At 40.0% G+C, this 13,968-nt stretch overlaps 2 protein-coding genes across 3 annotated transcripts; both read left to right on the plus strand.

Annotated features, from left to right (window-relative positions):
• Positions 1–2,182: 2,182 nt before the first annotated feature.
• On the plus strand, positions 2,183–4,206 carry LOC146496372 (uncharacterized). Its single transcript, XM_085144266.1, has 5 exons — positions 2,183–2,195; positions 2,348–2,464; positions 2,542–2,676; positions 2,833–2,910; positions 3,092–4,206. Exons 1-5 carry the CDS (start codon positions 2,183–2,185, stop codon positions 3,298–3,300), a joined length of 552 nt encoding a protein of 183 aa, XP_085000392.1. The 3' UTR covers positions 3,301–4,206.
• Positions 4,207–6,025: 1,819 nt separating this feature from the next.
• On the plus strand, positions 6,026–11,690 carry LOC146496373 (transmembrane protein 151B). Of its 2 annotated transcripts, XM_085144123.1 has the most exons (3): positions 6,532–6,631; positions 8,856–8,907; positions 9,081–11,690. In XM_085144123.1, the coding sequence occupies exon 3, from the start codon at positions 9,159–9,161 to the stop codon at positions 10,680–10,682; it is 1,524 nt and encodes a 507-aa protein (XP_085000249.1). In that variant the 5' UTR covers positions 6,532–6,631; positions 8,856–8,907; positions 9,081–9,158; the 3' UTR covers positions 10,683–11,690. The 2 variants fall into 2 exon arrangements, with proteins under 2 accessions (XP_085000248.1, XP_085000249.1); XM_085144122.1 differs by lacking the exon at positions 8,856–8,907 and having other exon boundaries at positions 6,026–6,631.
• Positions 11,691–13,968: the final 2,278 nt, after the last annotated feature.

The following is a 13,968-nucleotide window of genomic DNA, read 5'->3' on the forward strand; positions in this document are numbered from 1 at the left end:
GCCGTTACCGTTACTAACAAGAAAATGCAGAGCGGTTGCGTTACTATTTTTCAACAAACAGACGGTTGAAGCTGTGTTTAGCTTACAGCACCTTATATCAGTTGCACGGAAGTAGCTGTAAGTAATCTGGGCGCTACAGCTTTAAGTAGCTGCATGCGCTCCTGCAGGCAGCAATCACTTTCTGCCCAACGATCACTTTTTTGCACAACACCTGGAGCTAAGGGGGCAAAACAATCGCATGAGTGCTGCTGTTTAACTGAGGAAGAATAAAGTAGTTGTGGTAAGCCAATCACATGACCACTTCAAGATGACAAAGCAACAAGGTGATATATACCAGTTTTTAAATTGTGCTGATAGACCACGTAAAACCAGAGTCATGATAAACAATATATACTCAGCGTTTATTCCTCAATAGTTTCGTCATGTTAAGGACAGCGCTAGCAAGCACTCTGCTTATGACCAAAAAAAAAAGAAAACAAAAACCCCCATCCCTTTCGTGTTGGTGGAAAAATTCACCATGTCGACCAATCAAAAACTGATAGGGCAACCTGACATTTGGTTGTTTAGGAAGAGGGGGAAGTTTTAGGAGTGACAGTGAGAAAGAGAGAGAGCAGAAAAAGAGAGAGAACAGTTTTGAGATGTGAGAGGTTTGTGACGTTGAGCATGTTTGGAGTGTGTAGTTAATGTGTTGTCTTGTGTAGTTAGTTAGTGTGTAGTGTTGTGTGTGTGTGTCATAACAATGAGGTGACTGCTGTCTGCAGGTATCAGGCTGTGATGTTCTCCTTTATAGTGGACAGAAATAATTTTTTTGGAGTGGTACAAATAATTTGTGTGGCATCTTATTGAATGCAGAACAGCTGATTGTTCTGTAAATAGTTTGAAATGGTTATTTTAAAAAGGGTAAAAGGTAAATGGCTGCAAATAACTTTGTTTGCGAAACTTGTGCATATGATTTTAAAATTGGCAATTTATATTCGCATTTAAAGTTATTTCAGTGATATTTATATTGGTAAGCAGTGCTGGGCAAGTTACTTTGAAAAAATAATTAATTATAGTTACTAGTTACTTCTTCAAAAAAGTAACTGAGTTAGTAACTGAGTTACAATATTCTAAAAGTAATGAATTACTTAAAAAGTAACTATTGCGTTACTTAAAAAAATTTTTTAACCCTCTGGGGTCCAGGGTATAATTGGCCATTTTTCACTACATTTGATGTTTCCTCTACATTTCACCGTTAAAAACTATTTACTTTGCCTTGTTTGGTATCATTGCCTCACGTGTATGAATTTACAGTTATGTTTTCATTTTGACATACTGTATTAATAAAATTGATCTAAAATCAGACAAAAAACCTAAATCCCAAGTAGAAAAGGTTTTTTACTGTAACAACCACAAACATGTTTATTTAATCATATTTCATACACAGCAAATCTCTGGAATTAAATATTCTGGAGTTAGGCATAAAAGTGCACAAGAGTTACATTCTGGGAGTTTATTTTTCACCTTATTCTACAGTCAGTGTTGGGGAGTACTCTAAAGCGGTGTAATATTTAGGTGTTCATTCACTGGGTGCTAAGGAGTCTAATTCAACACATTGCTGGTGTTGTTTGTCTGTCGACCGTTACCCCGCCTATCTGTGTTTCTTTCTTGGACTCTTTCTTTAGGAGGTAAAAATACTTTAGCTACTTTGGAATTTTCTGTGAGTGTAGTGATATATATATATATATATATATATATATATATATATATATATATATATATATATATATATATATATATATTCAATTACATGGATGCATAAGTAAAATCTAAAGTTAACTAACTAGCACTACATGTGTTTTCTGTATGTTATGCTGATTTGGAGATAGCAGCTAGGCTAATGCTAGTCAAAAGTTAGCTAACTAACTTATCTTACTGTATTTTAAGATACACATTTCACGTTGTCAATGAAAATGTTTATTTCTATTTCTTAATTTTAACACTAACGTTTAATTTAACGTTAGCTAACTACAGTAATATTCTGTTTAGACTCATGGTAATGGCCGTATTTAACCAAAGAGAGGTGCAGCCTGCACTGATGAGATGTTGAGGTACCATTAACATCAGTTAGTTAGTCCTGCTGCACACTGAGATATGCACACAACCCTGTCTCCAGAACTGTAAAAACAAGGACACAGCAAACATGCGGTCACATTGTCTGCTAAACCTAGCCTAGCTAAATAGATTTTAAGCAATATTTAGTGTGGACAGGCTAACTCAATGTAAGAAAGTGTTTATTGATTAAGTTATACACAGTTTACATAAAGTTACCATAAACAACCTCTTCTTCTTGTGTTGTGTTTCATAGTAGTAAAGGTATTTTGTTCTGTAGGGGGCCAAGATGTTGATAAAAGTAAGAGAGACAGAGAGACAAAGAAATATGCAAAATTGGAAGAAGTCAGCTTCACAGATTTTGTGAGAGCAGGTAAGTTATGGTTTGTACTAAGTCATTAAAGAGGAAATGATAATGTTGTTAGTAACTGAGTGATGATTTTACTTCAGTGCAGCAGAAGTTTCTCATACCAGAAAATGCAGCACTGAAAGTCACAGATGAGCAGGGTATAGAGGTGGATGAGGATGTCTTTCCTGAACTTGCAGCAGTCAAAGAGGTGTGTTTTGTCATCTATACAGGTGAAGGTAAGTAAATATATGCTCTGATAGATTTTGAAGGACTTGATTTGTACAGTTACTCTTAAATAAACATTTTTAATTTGTCTAATATCCTGTGGTAACAATCACAAAATGCTGTTTTCATGGCTCAACAGTAAGTTGGATTTATCACATGCATTTCAGACATCCTGGAAACACAATCATCCAAGAAGCTGCGTGACTGCTCAGACCTAACACACTATGTGACACTCACACCTTGTGGTATGTAAATTGTATATTACCATAATAAAATACAAAATAACCATCTGTTCTCCTGGGAGAAAATATCATTTAATCAAAGTGTGCAATTTACTGGCCCTGTGTGCATAAATGGTATCTTTGTTGTGTTGTGTTTTTGATTGTATATACCTTATATTCTAATATTTTTCTTTGTCACCCTCAGATTTGACTGTCCTGAAGCAACATGTGGAAGAGCCCTCCTCTCCAAGTCTAACAGATACATTGTCTGTCTCTACCACCAGCAGTCAGAGCAGTGACACAAGTGATGCCGGACTTCAAATGGTTCAGCCTCTACTGGACAGCATACATGAAAGAAATGTAGATACAGTACTTAATTGTCTTATACTTGACTCTTTAGTTGCCATTACCTGAAAAAGCTTAAAAACGAAGATAAAACAGATTAGAGAAAAATAATTTAATATAGTATTTCATGTAGTTTGCTCTGCAACTGTAGTGTGTAATAAGACTTGCTCTCTCTCTCTCTCTCTCCAAATATATAGCTGTTTTTGTTATGTATGTTAACCATGAAATGTGTTTCCATGATCAGTACCTGCTTTTCAGGTAAATGAAACCATTTCTAAGAAGATACTGGTCCTAGAAAGGGAGAAAGTAAGACATTTCAAATGTTTTGATGCCCAAATGTCATATGGGTGTGATTCACAATTTTATGTTCTGTGAGAGAGTTGCATTACTTAATTTGTTGGCTTGATGGAGACTTTACAGAGTCTTCCTCACGTTAACACTGCATTACAAGAAGTGCTTATTCTGTAGTCATTTTTTCCCTTTAATTCTGTTTTTTTTTTTCTTTTCGCCCAATGTTAGGCCTATCTGACCTGAACTGTTTAGCTGCCAATAATGGTGGATGTTATGCTATTACAGTACTGTTACACAGAATGTATGTTAATCCATGCAGCATTCATATTTGAATATGTTAGTTTTGATAAATAAAATTCATACATTCATAATAATCAGTATTGTGTTTTTGTAGTAATTTGCGCCTAAAACCTAAAACTTTTTTCATTTGATGAGTAACACTATAAAAGAGTTAATATCAAACTTAACTCTAGTTATGAGTTAAATTTTACTCTATATGGTAGTAGAAATTTTACTCCATGAGAGTTTAGTTTTAACTCCTATAAAGAGTTGAAAAATCAACTCCCAGAAAAGAGTTACTCTAACTCTGCACTAGAGTTCATTCGATGGTCACGCATGTACACTCAAATGTAGATAATCTGAACTCCCAGAGAGTTTATTTCAAAGACCAGAATTTGCTGTGTATGACATATATTAGTGGACATGTAAATGTCAGATGTTAATGTCAATTTTATTTCTATAGCACATTTGAATGCAACAAGGTTGAGCAAAGTGCTTTATAAGTTGGTTAAACCAAAAAAGATAAAACCGTAGATTGATCAAATTAATGGAATAAATATGGAATAAAAACAAACAAAAACAATAAAATGAGCTATATTGGTGGCGGGGTTAGCACAGAGAGACAGATAACCATTCACCATCCACAATCATAACTAAAAAAAACCACATGGTACTCAAACTTAACCCAAGTTAAAAAAAAAAAAAAAAAAGCGACCAGAGCAAAACAAAACACACAAGTAAAATATATGTGTCAAAAACAAAGACATAGCCTAACATATTAGAAGACCTAGCCTTATTGTAAGGCTATATTTATTGTTAAAACACATGTGTCGAACTCCAGGCCTCGAGGGCCCGTGTCCTGCAGGTTTTAGATGTGTCCTTTATCCAACACAGCTGATTCAAATGGCTAAATTACCTCCTCAATCGCTGTGTCCCATTTCAGGGTCTGCACGCTTGAAGTACGCATTTTAAGTGCGGTTACGTCACCGCCACGCGACGACGGCTGTCCCAATTCGAAGTGTACTTGAAATGCATACTCCAAATGCGCCGTCGATTTCCCCAAATATCAAGCGTGGTCCGGTGCACGCTTCGTGGTCCCATATATCCCACAATTCATAGCGCGGCGGTGGGTGTGGATAATTTTGCCGCAAAATACGGCAGAAGGGAGCGGCCGAAAAGTGAACTGTCAAAAGTAAGTACTGAATATGACGTCACTTATTCATGTGCGAATGTTTAATAACGAAGAACATTAAAACATTGCTGTTGGCCACATGTCGGCAAAGTTATGTGACACTAGTGATGTTTGTACTTTCAGCATTAACTTGGTTTTAAAGCCTCTACTTCTAAATATACATATAGTCGACCTTAATCTTACAGAGAATCTGATGATTTTATGGATAATTAAAGTCAGTCATATATCCACAAACACAACAAGCTGAAAGTCAGTGATATAGATTATATATATATATATATATATATATATATATATATATATATATATATATATATATATATATATATATATATATATATATCATAATAATCTGACAATACTATAATATTGGCCATATTATATTTACATTACCATAGTGAGATGACTTTAGTCTCATGAACAACATTAACTAATTATTATTTACTAGCTAATCTTAAATGACTGTTCAGTACAGAAATGAAGCCCAACAATCATGTTTTACAGTCCTGTGGTCTCAGCCTCAGATACTCAACTAATCAAAGTGATGTCATGACAAAAATGAATGACCAACAAAACAATTTTCTCCTTCATTTCTGTCAAACAAAGCTGTATGTAGCGTGTCTCGCGGTTAGTATTATGGTTGCTAGGCAACCTGAACAGCGCGACGAAGCATATACCGTCCCATTTCACAAGCCTCTCACTTCCGCACTTCTCGTACTTATAGTACACACCGTACGTAGTACGCGTAGTGCGCGTACTTCAAGCGTGCAGACCCTGAAATGGGACACAGCCAATGTGTCTTGAAGTTCTCCAGAGGCCTGGTAATGAACTAATCATTTTATTCAGGTGTGTTGACCCAGGGTGAGATCTAAAACTTGCAGGACACCGGCCCTCGAGGCCTGGAGTCCGACACCCCTGGGTTAAAATGTAACTAGTTATAAAAACATTATAACTTGACTGACTTAAATTTCATAATTTCTAGAAGATTCTTTTGTCCTTAAATATAATGATTAAATAATAACAATTTAACGTATATATTTTGACAAATCTATTCTAAATCTATTTTAAAAGAAAGAAAGAATTAATTTTTATTGTGAAGGACGCCGTTTGATCCTAACCGGAAGTGAGTGCGGTCTTCTTTGTCGTCGTAAAACATTTCATACCAGCGTTTCGGATCCACTTAGTGCCTGCGTTAACAAATGCAGCGATGCCCCTTTTTTATGGTCTTTCTCAGGTAACTTCAGCTACTGACTTAGTACACTGACTGCATCATGGTTAACCTCTGCTGTCTCTGCTGCGGTGAACTCCCTGAACCCCGCCCCCCTCCTCCGGGAGCAGCGCGGGACTCCCGCTCCGCACAGCAGCAACATCAGCAGCAGCAGCAGCCTGCTGGCTCCGGCCCAGACGCCTCGGGGCTGAGGGGGCCACCAAAGGGGGGAGCGAGCGGAGCGCTATTAGGAGCGAAGCAAGTGAATAAAAAGGAGTGAGCTTCCAGTTTCTGTCGGACATGCGAAAAAGTGCAGCATGCTCTCATCCGATCAGGACTCTGCGGAGGACGCGGCGGCCAGCGGTCTCAATGATGTTGATGGAGAAGAGGAGGAGGAGGACTCACCGGCTGAGAGTGATGTCCCGGAGGAGGTAAGAGCAGACAGATGTAGTCATTATTTTTTTCTTCTCTGATAACTTCCAGAAAAGTAAGTAGTAGGTAATAAAGAGACATATGTTCATTGTTCAAATGTAGGAGGAAAAGCCACACAAAACATGCGGTTTTGTTTCATTACTGCCTTTTTGGTGCCCTGTGCAGACATCTCTGTGCCATCACTTTCACCTGCAGCCAAACAGCATCATTGCTTCTTGAAATGTCACAATAGTTAATTTGACATAGTGGCAGCACACTCCAGTGATGTGGAAAAGTACTGTAACGACAAAAGCACAGATTATAGTTTTGCACAACCCAAGTTTACATGCATGTGTCTGCATTAGTTCCTCCACGCCCTTGGTTTTTACTGTCATCGTGTAATTACTGTGCTTCTGTCTGCAGGGGGATGACTCTGACCACATTTCTGTGGTTGCAAGCAACTTGTGCCTATTTTTCCCTTACATTTCCTGAGTTCAGCTTCCTGTAAACTGTCTCCATGACTAAGGATCTAGCATATATGAGTCAGCTCTTCTTTTTTATTAAAGGGTAACCTTTTTCAGATGTTGCAGTCACAGTCACAAGGCTTGGACCGCTTCAAAGTCCGCCCTCTCTGGTTCACAAGAACTGAATCCCTCGTTTGCTCCACAAATAACTCAGGTGGAACCGGCAGTGTAAGGCATCTCCACCCCTGTGGCAGTGCAGTAATGAATGGCTGGCTGTCAGGATACATCCTTTCACTCCATAAAACACCAGAGGTAGTCAATGTAGAGGAATATCTCCACAAGACAAAAACAAATTTAAGCATTTGAAATCAGGAATCTCAGATAATTGCTTGACAAAATGCAGTCAATTTAATTTCAGTAAGGTCCGAGCTAAGGTTCTCTTTATGCACTCTGGAAGTTTTGACTGTGAGTGTTACTGATGAAATAGCCTTCAGCCAGTGTGTTTGCTGAATAGGACTGTTTGACCGCTGCTCAGTTTTGCAAATGGGAGCACTTTATGTTTCTGTTTGGGCGCTCCGCTCCAAACCTCCCAGTGCTCCGCAGAGTGATGGATGGGTTTGTGACAAAGTGGTAACAAGAGAAGCTTTCAGGACTTGTACTCAAGGGAGAGTGAAAAAAAAGTTAAAAAAAAAAAAGATACTTTTACCCTACTATTTCTTTGAGTGGCGAAAAGCTGTGAGATTGTGAGATATTTTATTCTTTACTAAGAACAGTATAGGCCAACTGCAAGTAGATTAAAATGAATGTGTTCAAGTGCAGTACTGGTGCTTCATAACTGAAATTCAGTGTGGTCCATCTATAAATTTTCTTAACTGCTTATCCTATTCAGAGGTTGTGGAGGATGGAGTCTGTGTCAATTGTTATGGGGCAAAATGAGGGCTGCACCCTGGACAAGCAGACACCTACGGCCAGTTTAGAATCACCCATTAACCTAACATGCAGGTTTCTGGAGGAAGTCAGAGTACACGGAGAACATACAGCTCCATGCAGCCTCACCCAGCTGGTGCATGTGAAGCCAGGACCTTCTTTGTGTGAGGAGACAGAGCTATGAGCCACTGTTAACCCACTGTGTTCAGTTACAGTCGACCTCTATTTACTTTAGCTGTAATTTAGCTGTTAATGGAACTAAAATGTGTTGTTTGGAGATGGAACAAACAAACTGCTTCCATTATTGATAACTGGTGGAACTTTGTTTTGCAAAATAGCATGAAAAAAGCTTGTATCCATGCCGACACTTCCATTAAGAGCTTTTCTTTCAGGAATAAATCTTGTTTCTCTCTCAACATCATGCAATGCTTGATTTCTGCCACTTTATTGTTTACCTTTATTATGGTGATCTGATTTTTACGAATACACCTGACCATACCTAAAAAGATCAGATGCTGTCTGCCGTTGTTATTTACATTTTTATCAGATTCTATCATAGTCATGTACACCATTGTTCTCTGTATGCTGCTGTTAAGCGGCTGTCTCTGTGCGCCCGCAGGTATAAACGTTTTTCTCCAGACTGAGAAGAGAATTAGAAAATAAGACTCTTTAACAAGCAGCCGCTATTATCCAAGAACAATCTACAGAAGGTGGTCCTCCACAGTAACTGGTGTAGGATCAAGAAAAAAGTTCCCTTGATCTGCTTAATTGCTCTCATAATTGCTCTTGTTTTTGATATGGTATTGCACATGATCCGATTAACTCACTTGTACATGTTTTACTTACATTACAGTCCCTGCTGAAACCCAGTGTTCTTCCTTCAGTGTGATTTACTCTGTGCTTAGGTAGGGAAAAAGCGCTTTGATTTATAGCTTAACCACTTTCATTTGCATTTCTGCTGCGAGCCTTAAAATCGCTGCCATGTTTAGGGGGTTCATTGCTTTAAGTGTGTTTTTTCATTACTCTCCCCTTCATTTCTTTTCCATCCCTTTCCCTCGCTCTCTCTTTCTCTCTGCAGCAGCGTCCAGTCAAGCAGTCCCTGGGTGCTTGCGTCTGTCGGGAGTCCCACTGGCGCTGCCTGGTGCTTTCCCTGCTCATGTACAGCTGCCTGGGTGCAGTGGCCTGGTGTAAGCTGACCCGGGTCACCAAGATAAGCTTCAACTCTGCCCTCACCTCCTCTTTAACATCCTCCTTTACCTCCTCCCTGCGGGGCGCCTCTGGGGTGGGCATCGGAGGACACGCTATGATCTACCACGACAGCCCCTGCTCGGACGGCCTCATCTACATCCCCCTGGCCTTCCTGCTCATGCTCTACGTGCTGTATATTGTGGAGTGCTGGCACTGCAGGGCCAGGAGCGAGCTGCAGTGCAAGGCAGACGTGGACAGCGTGTACGAGCGGGTGCTTCGGATGCAGCGGGCCCAGCCTTGCATATGGTGGAAAGCCATCAGTTACCATTTTGTCCGGCGGACACGACAGGTGACCCGGTATCGTAACGGGGATGCCTACACCACCACGAAGGTGTACCACGAGCGAGTCAACACTCACGTGGCCGAGGGCGAGTTTGACTACAGCCACTGTGGCATGAAGGATGTATCACGTGACCTTAGAGGCCTGGAGAGGCATCCAGCCATTCGCCTGCGCTTCACCAAGTGTTTCAGCTTCACCGAGGCGGGCCCAGAAAATGATTACCTCAGCCAGAGAGCCAGGTTCTTCTCTCAAATCGAAGGTTTGGATGATTACATGGAGGCTCGGGAGGGGATGCAACTAAAGAATGTGGACTTCAGAGAAAACCTCTTAGCCTATGTAGACCCAGACAGCATGCCTTGGTACACTTCCCAGGTTGCCTTCTGGCTGGCAGCTCTGCTCATGCTTTCCTGGCCTCTAAGAGTGCTCACGGAGTACCGCACTGCTTACGTGCACTACCGCATCGAGAAACTGTTTGGGTTGGAGTACACCCACAGCAGCCCCTCCCCTCTAGATGAAGACAGGCCTGTGGGGAGAAATATTGGTTGCGTTATTCCCAGAGTTGACACGCTGGACAGCACTGAGATGGAGTGGCACATACGCTGCAATCGCCAGGTGATTCCCAGCTACTCTGAGGCGATGCTGTTAAACATGAGGACAGGGGCTTCTAATTCATTACAAGACACGTCTTCCTCTAACTGCCTTCTACTGGACAGCAGCCAGACTGCTGAGAGCTACGGAGCTCTCCAAAGCCAGGACGACTGCGAGCAGTGCAGCGAGCTGAGCGGACAAGGAGCTGGAGGAGGCAGGAGGAGGATGATCACCAGCTCCAGCTGCTCCTCCATCCTGTCCTGCCGCGGAGCGCTGTTCCACTCGCACCTCTCCTTGGACACTTCTCGCTTTTCCCTCTGCCGCATGTACGGCTCCCATCGAGGGAGTCGCAGCAGCAATCTGACGGAGCCCTGCTGCGCGGACGAGCAGTGCTGCCGGTCGGACTCCAGCCAGCTGGCGCTCAGCAACAGTCCACCAACGTACAGAGATGCACACTTCTTTCCTGTTCTCATTGTGCACCGGTCCGAGGGCAGCGAAGGCGGGAGAGAAGTGAGGCGCTACTATGTACGGAGGGGGTCATCCTGTGTGGAGACGGCCTTGTGAGACAGTGGCTAATATCAGATATGATGGAGGGTATGGTGGGGTTCATCGCTATGTGGATAAAATATGCACTTTTAGCAAGTTTCACAGTAAAAAGAAATTAAAACAAAAGGAAACCAAGAGTGTTAATTTATTTATTTTGAAAAAAGTTACAGATAGCGATAGCACTGAACTTCATCCACATCCTGTTGCTACACCAGGGAGTCTTATCTTGGAATTTTCATAATGTCTTTGCTGCATGATCTGCGCATCCTGCTAATTTCATCATCTGTCATTTGCAGAAATATTTTCATTGAGTGTGTGTGTGTGTGTGTGGGTGGGTGAGGTACCTTTATGGTTACAGAGCGTTGATCCATTCAGAGGCACATGTAAGAAAAAGAGGTAAAATTTAAAAAGTTGCATGTTGTTGCAGACCATTTGAAAAATGAAGACACGCCAGGTTGAAGCCAAAGACTTTTTTTAATGTTATTTTTTTATTGAGACCTAGAAAAAAATAATGTGGAACATGTGAACTGAAGACCGTGATGTGAATGTCTAAGTGAAAACAATAAAGGTGTCAAAATGTCTAAAATCCCAATGAATGTTATCACTAATAAAATGACTTTTTAATAAACTGTAACAAATATTATAACATGTGTGTCTGTGGGGCCCTCAAAGCACAAGATGAGAAAGAAAGGAGACAAAACAAGGAAACAAGATCTGAGTTTAGTTTTTTTTTCTTTTCTCTGATCACATTGATCCAAAGCGACAATGTCACACACTCTCAGACTCACAGCTCACTGTTACGTCTCCTGTCCTTAACTGCAAGGGCACAAACTCTAAAGATAGAGTTGGGACTTCACTTCAAATAACACCAGAGGGACGAGTGGTACAAATGAAGCATATATTGATACAAAAATAAATTCAGCATGCCTTTTAGACCGGAGAGTTCATTTTCTGAATAACAAGCTAAGTTTTTGATTCACTCTACTTTAAATTCACCCAGTCTTATTAGCATAGTAAGTAACTGCGCATTGTTAGAGACTTCAAAATGTTTTTGAAGTCCCCCCCCCCCAAAAAAAAAGTTTAAATAGTTACATTCTTATTATCGAATGAACAATTCTTTTTCTTTCATCTGCCTACTACAAAGCACTGTTGGTAATACTCCGTTTTCCACTTATTTTCAGAGGAGATTTTCTGTTTTGAAGATTGTTACACATCAATATTATTCAATTAATATTAACCAGATTAATGTTTATGAGCAAATTTACAATTTTAATGCAAAACCATTCTAAATTTGCGCACTACAAATTATAGTTTTAAAAACACAAGGCCACTTAATATTTTATTTCATTTTATTTATGTCAGGCATTTACATAATATACTAAAAGTCATTAGTAGGCTATATAAAATAACCTATATGTGTTATAGAGAGATCTTTGTTAAAATTATTATCATCTGAGAGGCTGATATTAGTTATTTGCCGATATGTCTGTATCAGTATTTATAAGGGCCAAATAAATATGTTATTAGTATTGATGTTGCATAGTTTGCCCACCAGTGGCCACTCACACAACTGGAGGAAGGAACACATGAGCTGAAGTAATCAGTGATTTGTTGTGGCAATAAAACCATTTTTAAATTCATTTTTATATTATCTTATTGAGGACTCATGAATAACCACTAGGGATGGGTACCGGTGTCCGGTGCCATGATGGCACCGGTTCTGACATAAACGGTAGTAACCAGACCGAAAAGCAGCGCACATTTCGGTGCTTTATTTCGGTGCTTTTTTTTTCCTGAGCTGTGATACACTTTAGATTCTAGCCAATCATTTTACATTTCCGAGGATAGTAGGCGGGTCCAGGTACGTACTTTCTTTTAGAGCAGAGCTACAGATTAAAAATGCCCAAGGCGAAGCGGTCAAAAGTCTGGCTGTACTTCACAGCAAAATATGCAAACTCAGCAGCCTGCAACAAGTGCTTTAAGCTGATACTGTGATACTGTCAAAGGAAGTAACACCTCAAATCCGATGAAACACCTGGCGACGCATAGAGTTTTTTTTAAAAGCCAAGAAATGCGCTGTATTTGATAGCTTGCTGCGAGACCTCACACCGAGCGCATCTACTGCGGGTGTGGTGCCTGTTATCGGAACCGGAGTTAGCAACATGAACCCGAAGAGGAGAGTCCTGGCCCCTAGCCCTGCCAGTGTAGCAGAAATGATGAGGATGATGGCAGCAGCAGCTGTTCTTCTCTGCGTGAGTAGCTTAATGTTGTTCGTGTGTAATTTACGTTGAGTAGGCTAACCACGTTATTACATTAATGCAGTAAGGTGAACTAGCAAACACCGTCGTAGTTACATGCGGCTGTCTTCTTGTTTGATGGCAGATACTCCCTTCACCCTGGCCAAAAAGGCTAAAATGACCAAAGAAAAAGTGGAAAACAGTTAAACATGAGAGGTTTTTGGACAAAGTTTGTGTTTTTTCCATTGTTTAAGCACTGCTTCCAGCCAAGAGTGATACCATATATGCCCTATAGCTGCAGAAAAGGCTAACATTGTTATCTTTTTACAAAAAAACAGCTAAACATGAGAGGTTTTTGGACCAATTTTGTGTTTTCCATTCTTTAAGCACCGGTTTGAGCACCGTTTAAGCACCGGCACCGTTTCAAAAGTACCGGCTTGGCACCGGTATCGGATAAAACCTAAACGATACCCATCCCTAATAACCACAGATGAAAATGTCAGAGTAATCTGTTTATGTTTAGTGTGTCTAAACACTGGCTGATCGCTTTTTAAAATCCCGAAAATATCAATTAGTCTTAAAGATCCTGTACCAGCCAGGCTCTAGAAATTATAGGAATTTTGCGTTATACTTTGGCCGGAGTAATACAATAAATAAATATGGGCATTAATACCAAATCTGTAAAAATAATAAGTATTCATACCAAAGTATAAAATATTTGTAAAACCCAAGTAAAACTAAACATTTTCAAACAATAAAAACTAAAAACTCCCAAACAAAAAGTCAAAACAAAATAAAAACTAGTAAGATAATATAAAAGTATAATAACTCATATTGGAAGATTAGAAAAAACTTTGGATGGCCTTAATTTTTACTTTTATATTCTGATCATAGGGTAGGAATTTGTTGTACAAAACACTAAAAAAAAATAAAGAATTAAAGCACTTCTGAAGTCAAACTTGAGTACCTAATGAAGTGGTCGGTGAGTCTACATGTGTACATGTTTATCGCGGGCTTGGTCTCGCGCCTCCCTGACGTCACTTCCCTGACGTCACTTCCCTATACAC

Source organism: Neolamprologus multifasciatus, chromosome 19 (assembly GCF_963576455.1).
Source record: "Neolamprologus multifasciatus chromosome 19, fNeoMul1.2, whole genome shotgun sequence".
NCBI classification, from domain to species: Eukaryota; Metazoa; Chordata; class Actinopteri; order Cichliformes; family Cichlidae; genus Neolamprologus; species Neolamprologus multifasciatus.

Bases quoted from the DNA above. Each gene is read 5' to 3' on its own strand.
- LOC146496373 (XM_085144122.1), top strand. From the start codon at position 6,518: ATGCTCTCATCCGATCAGGACTCTGCGGAGGACGCGGCGGCCAGCGGT. The intron at 6,632-9,080 runs GTAAGAGCAGAC...TTCTCTCTGCAG, and splicing joins AGAGTGATGTCCCGGAGGAG to CAGCGTCCAGTCAAGCAGTC.
- LOC146496372 (XM_085144266.1), top strand. The intron at 2,465-2,541 runs GTAAGTTATGGT...ATTTTACTTCAG, and splicing joins CACAGATTTTGTGAGAGCAG to TGCAGCAGAAGTTTCTCATA. The intron at 2,911-3,091 runs GTATGTAAATTG...TGTCACCCTCAG, and splicing joins TGTGACACTCACACCTTGTG to ATTTGACTGTCCTGAAGCAA.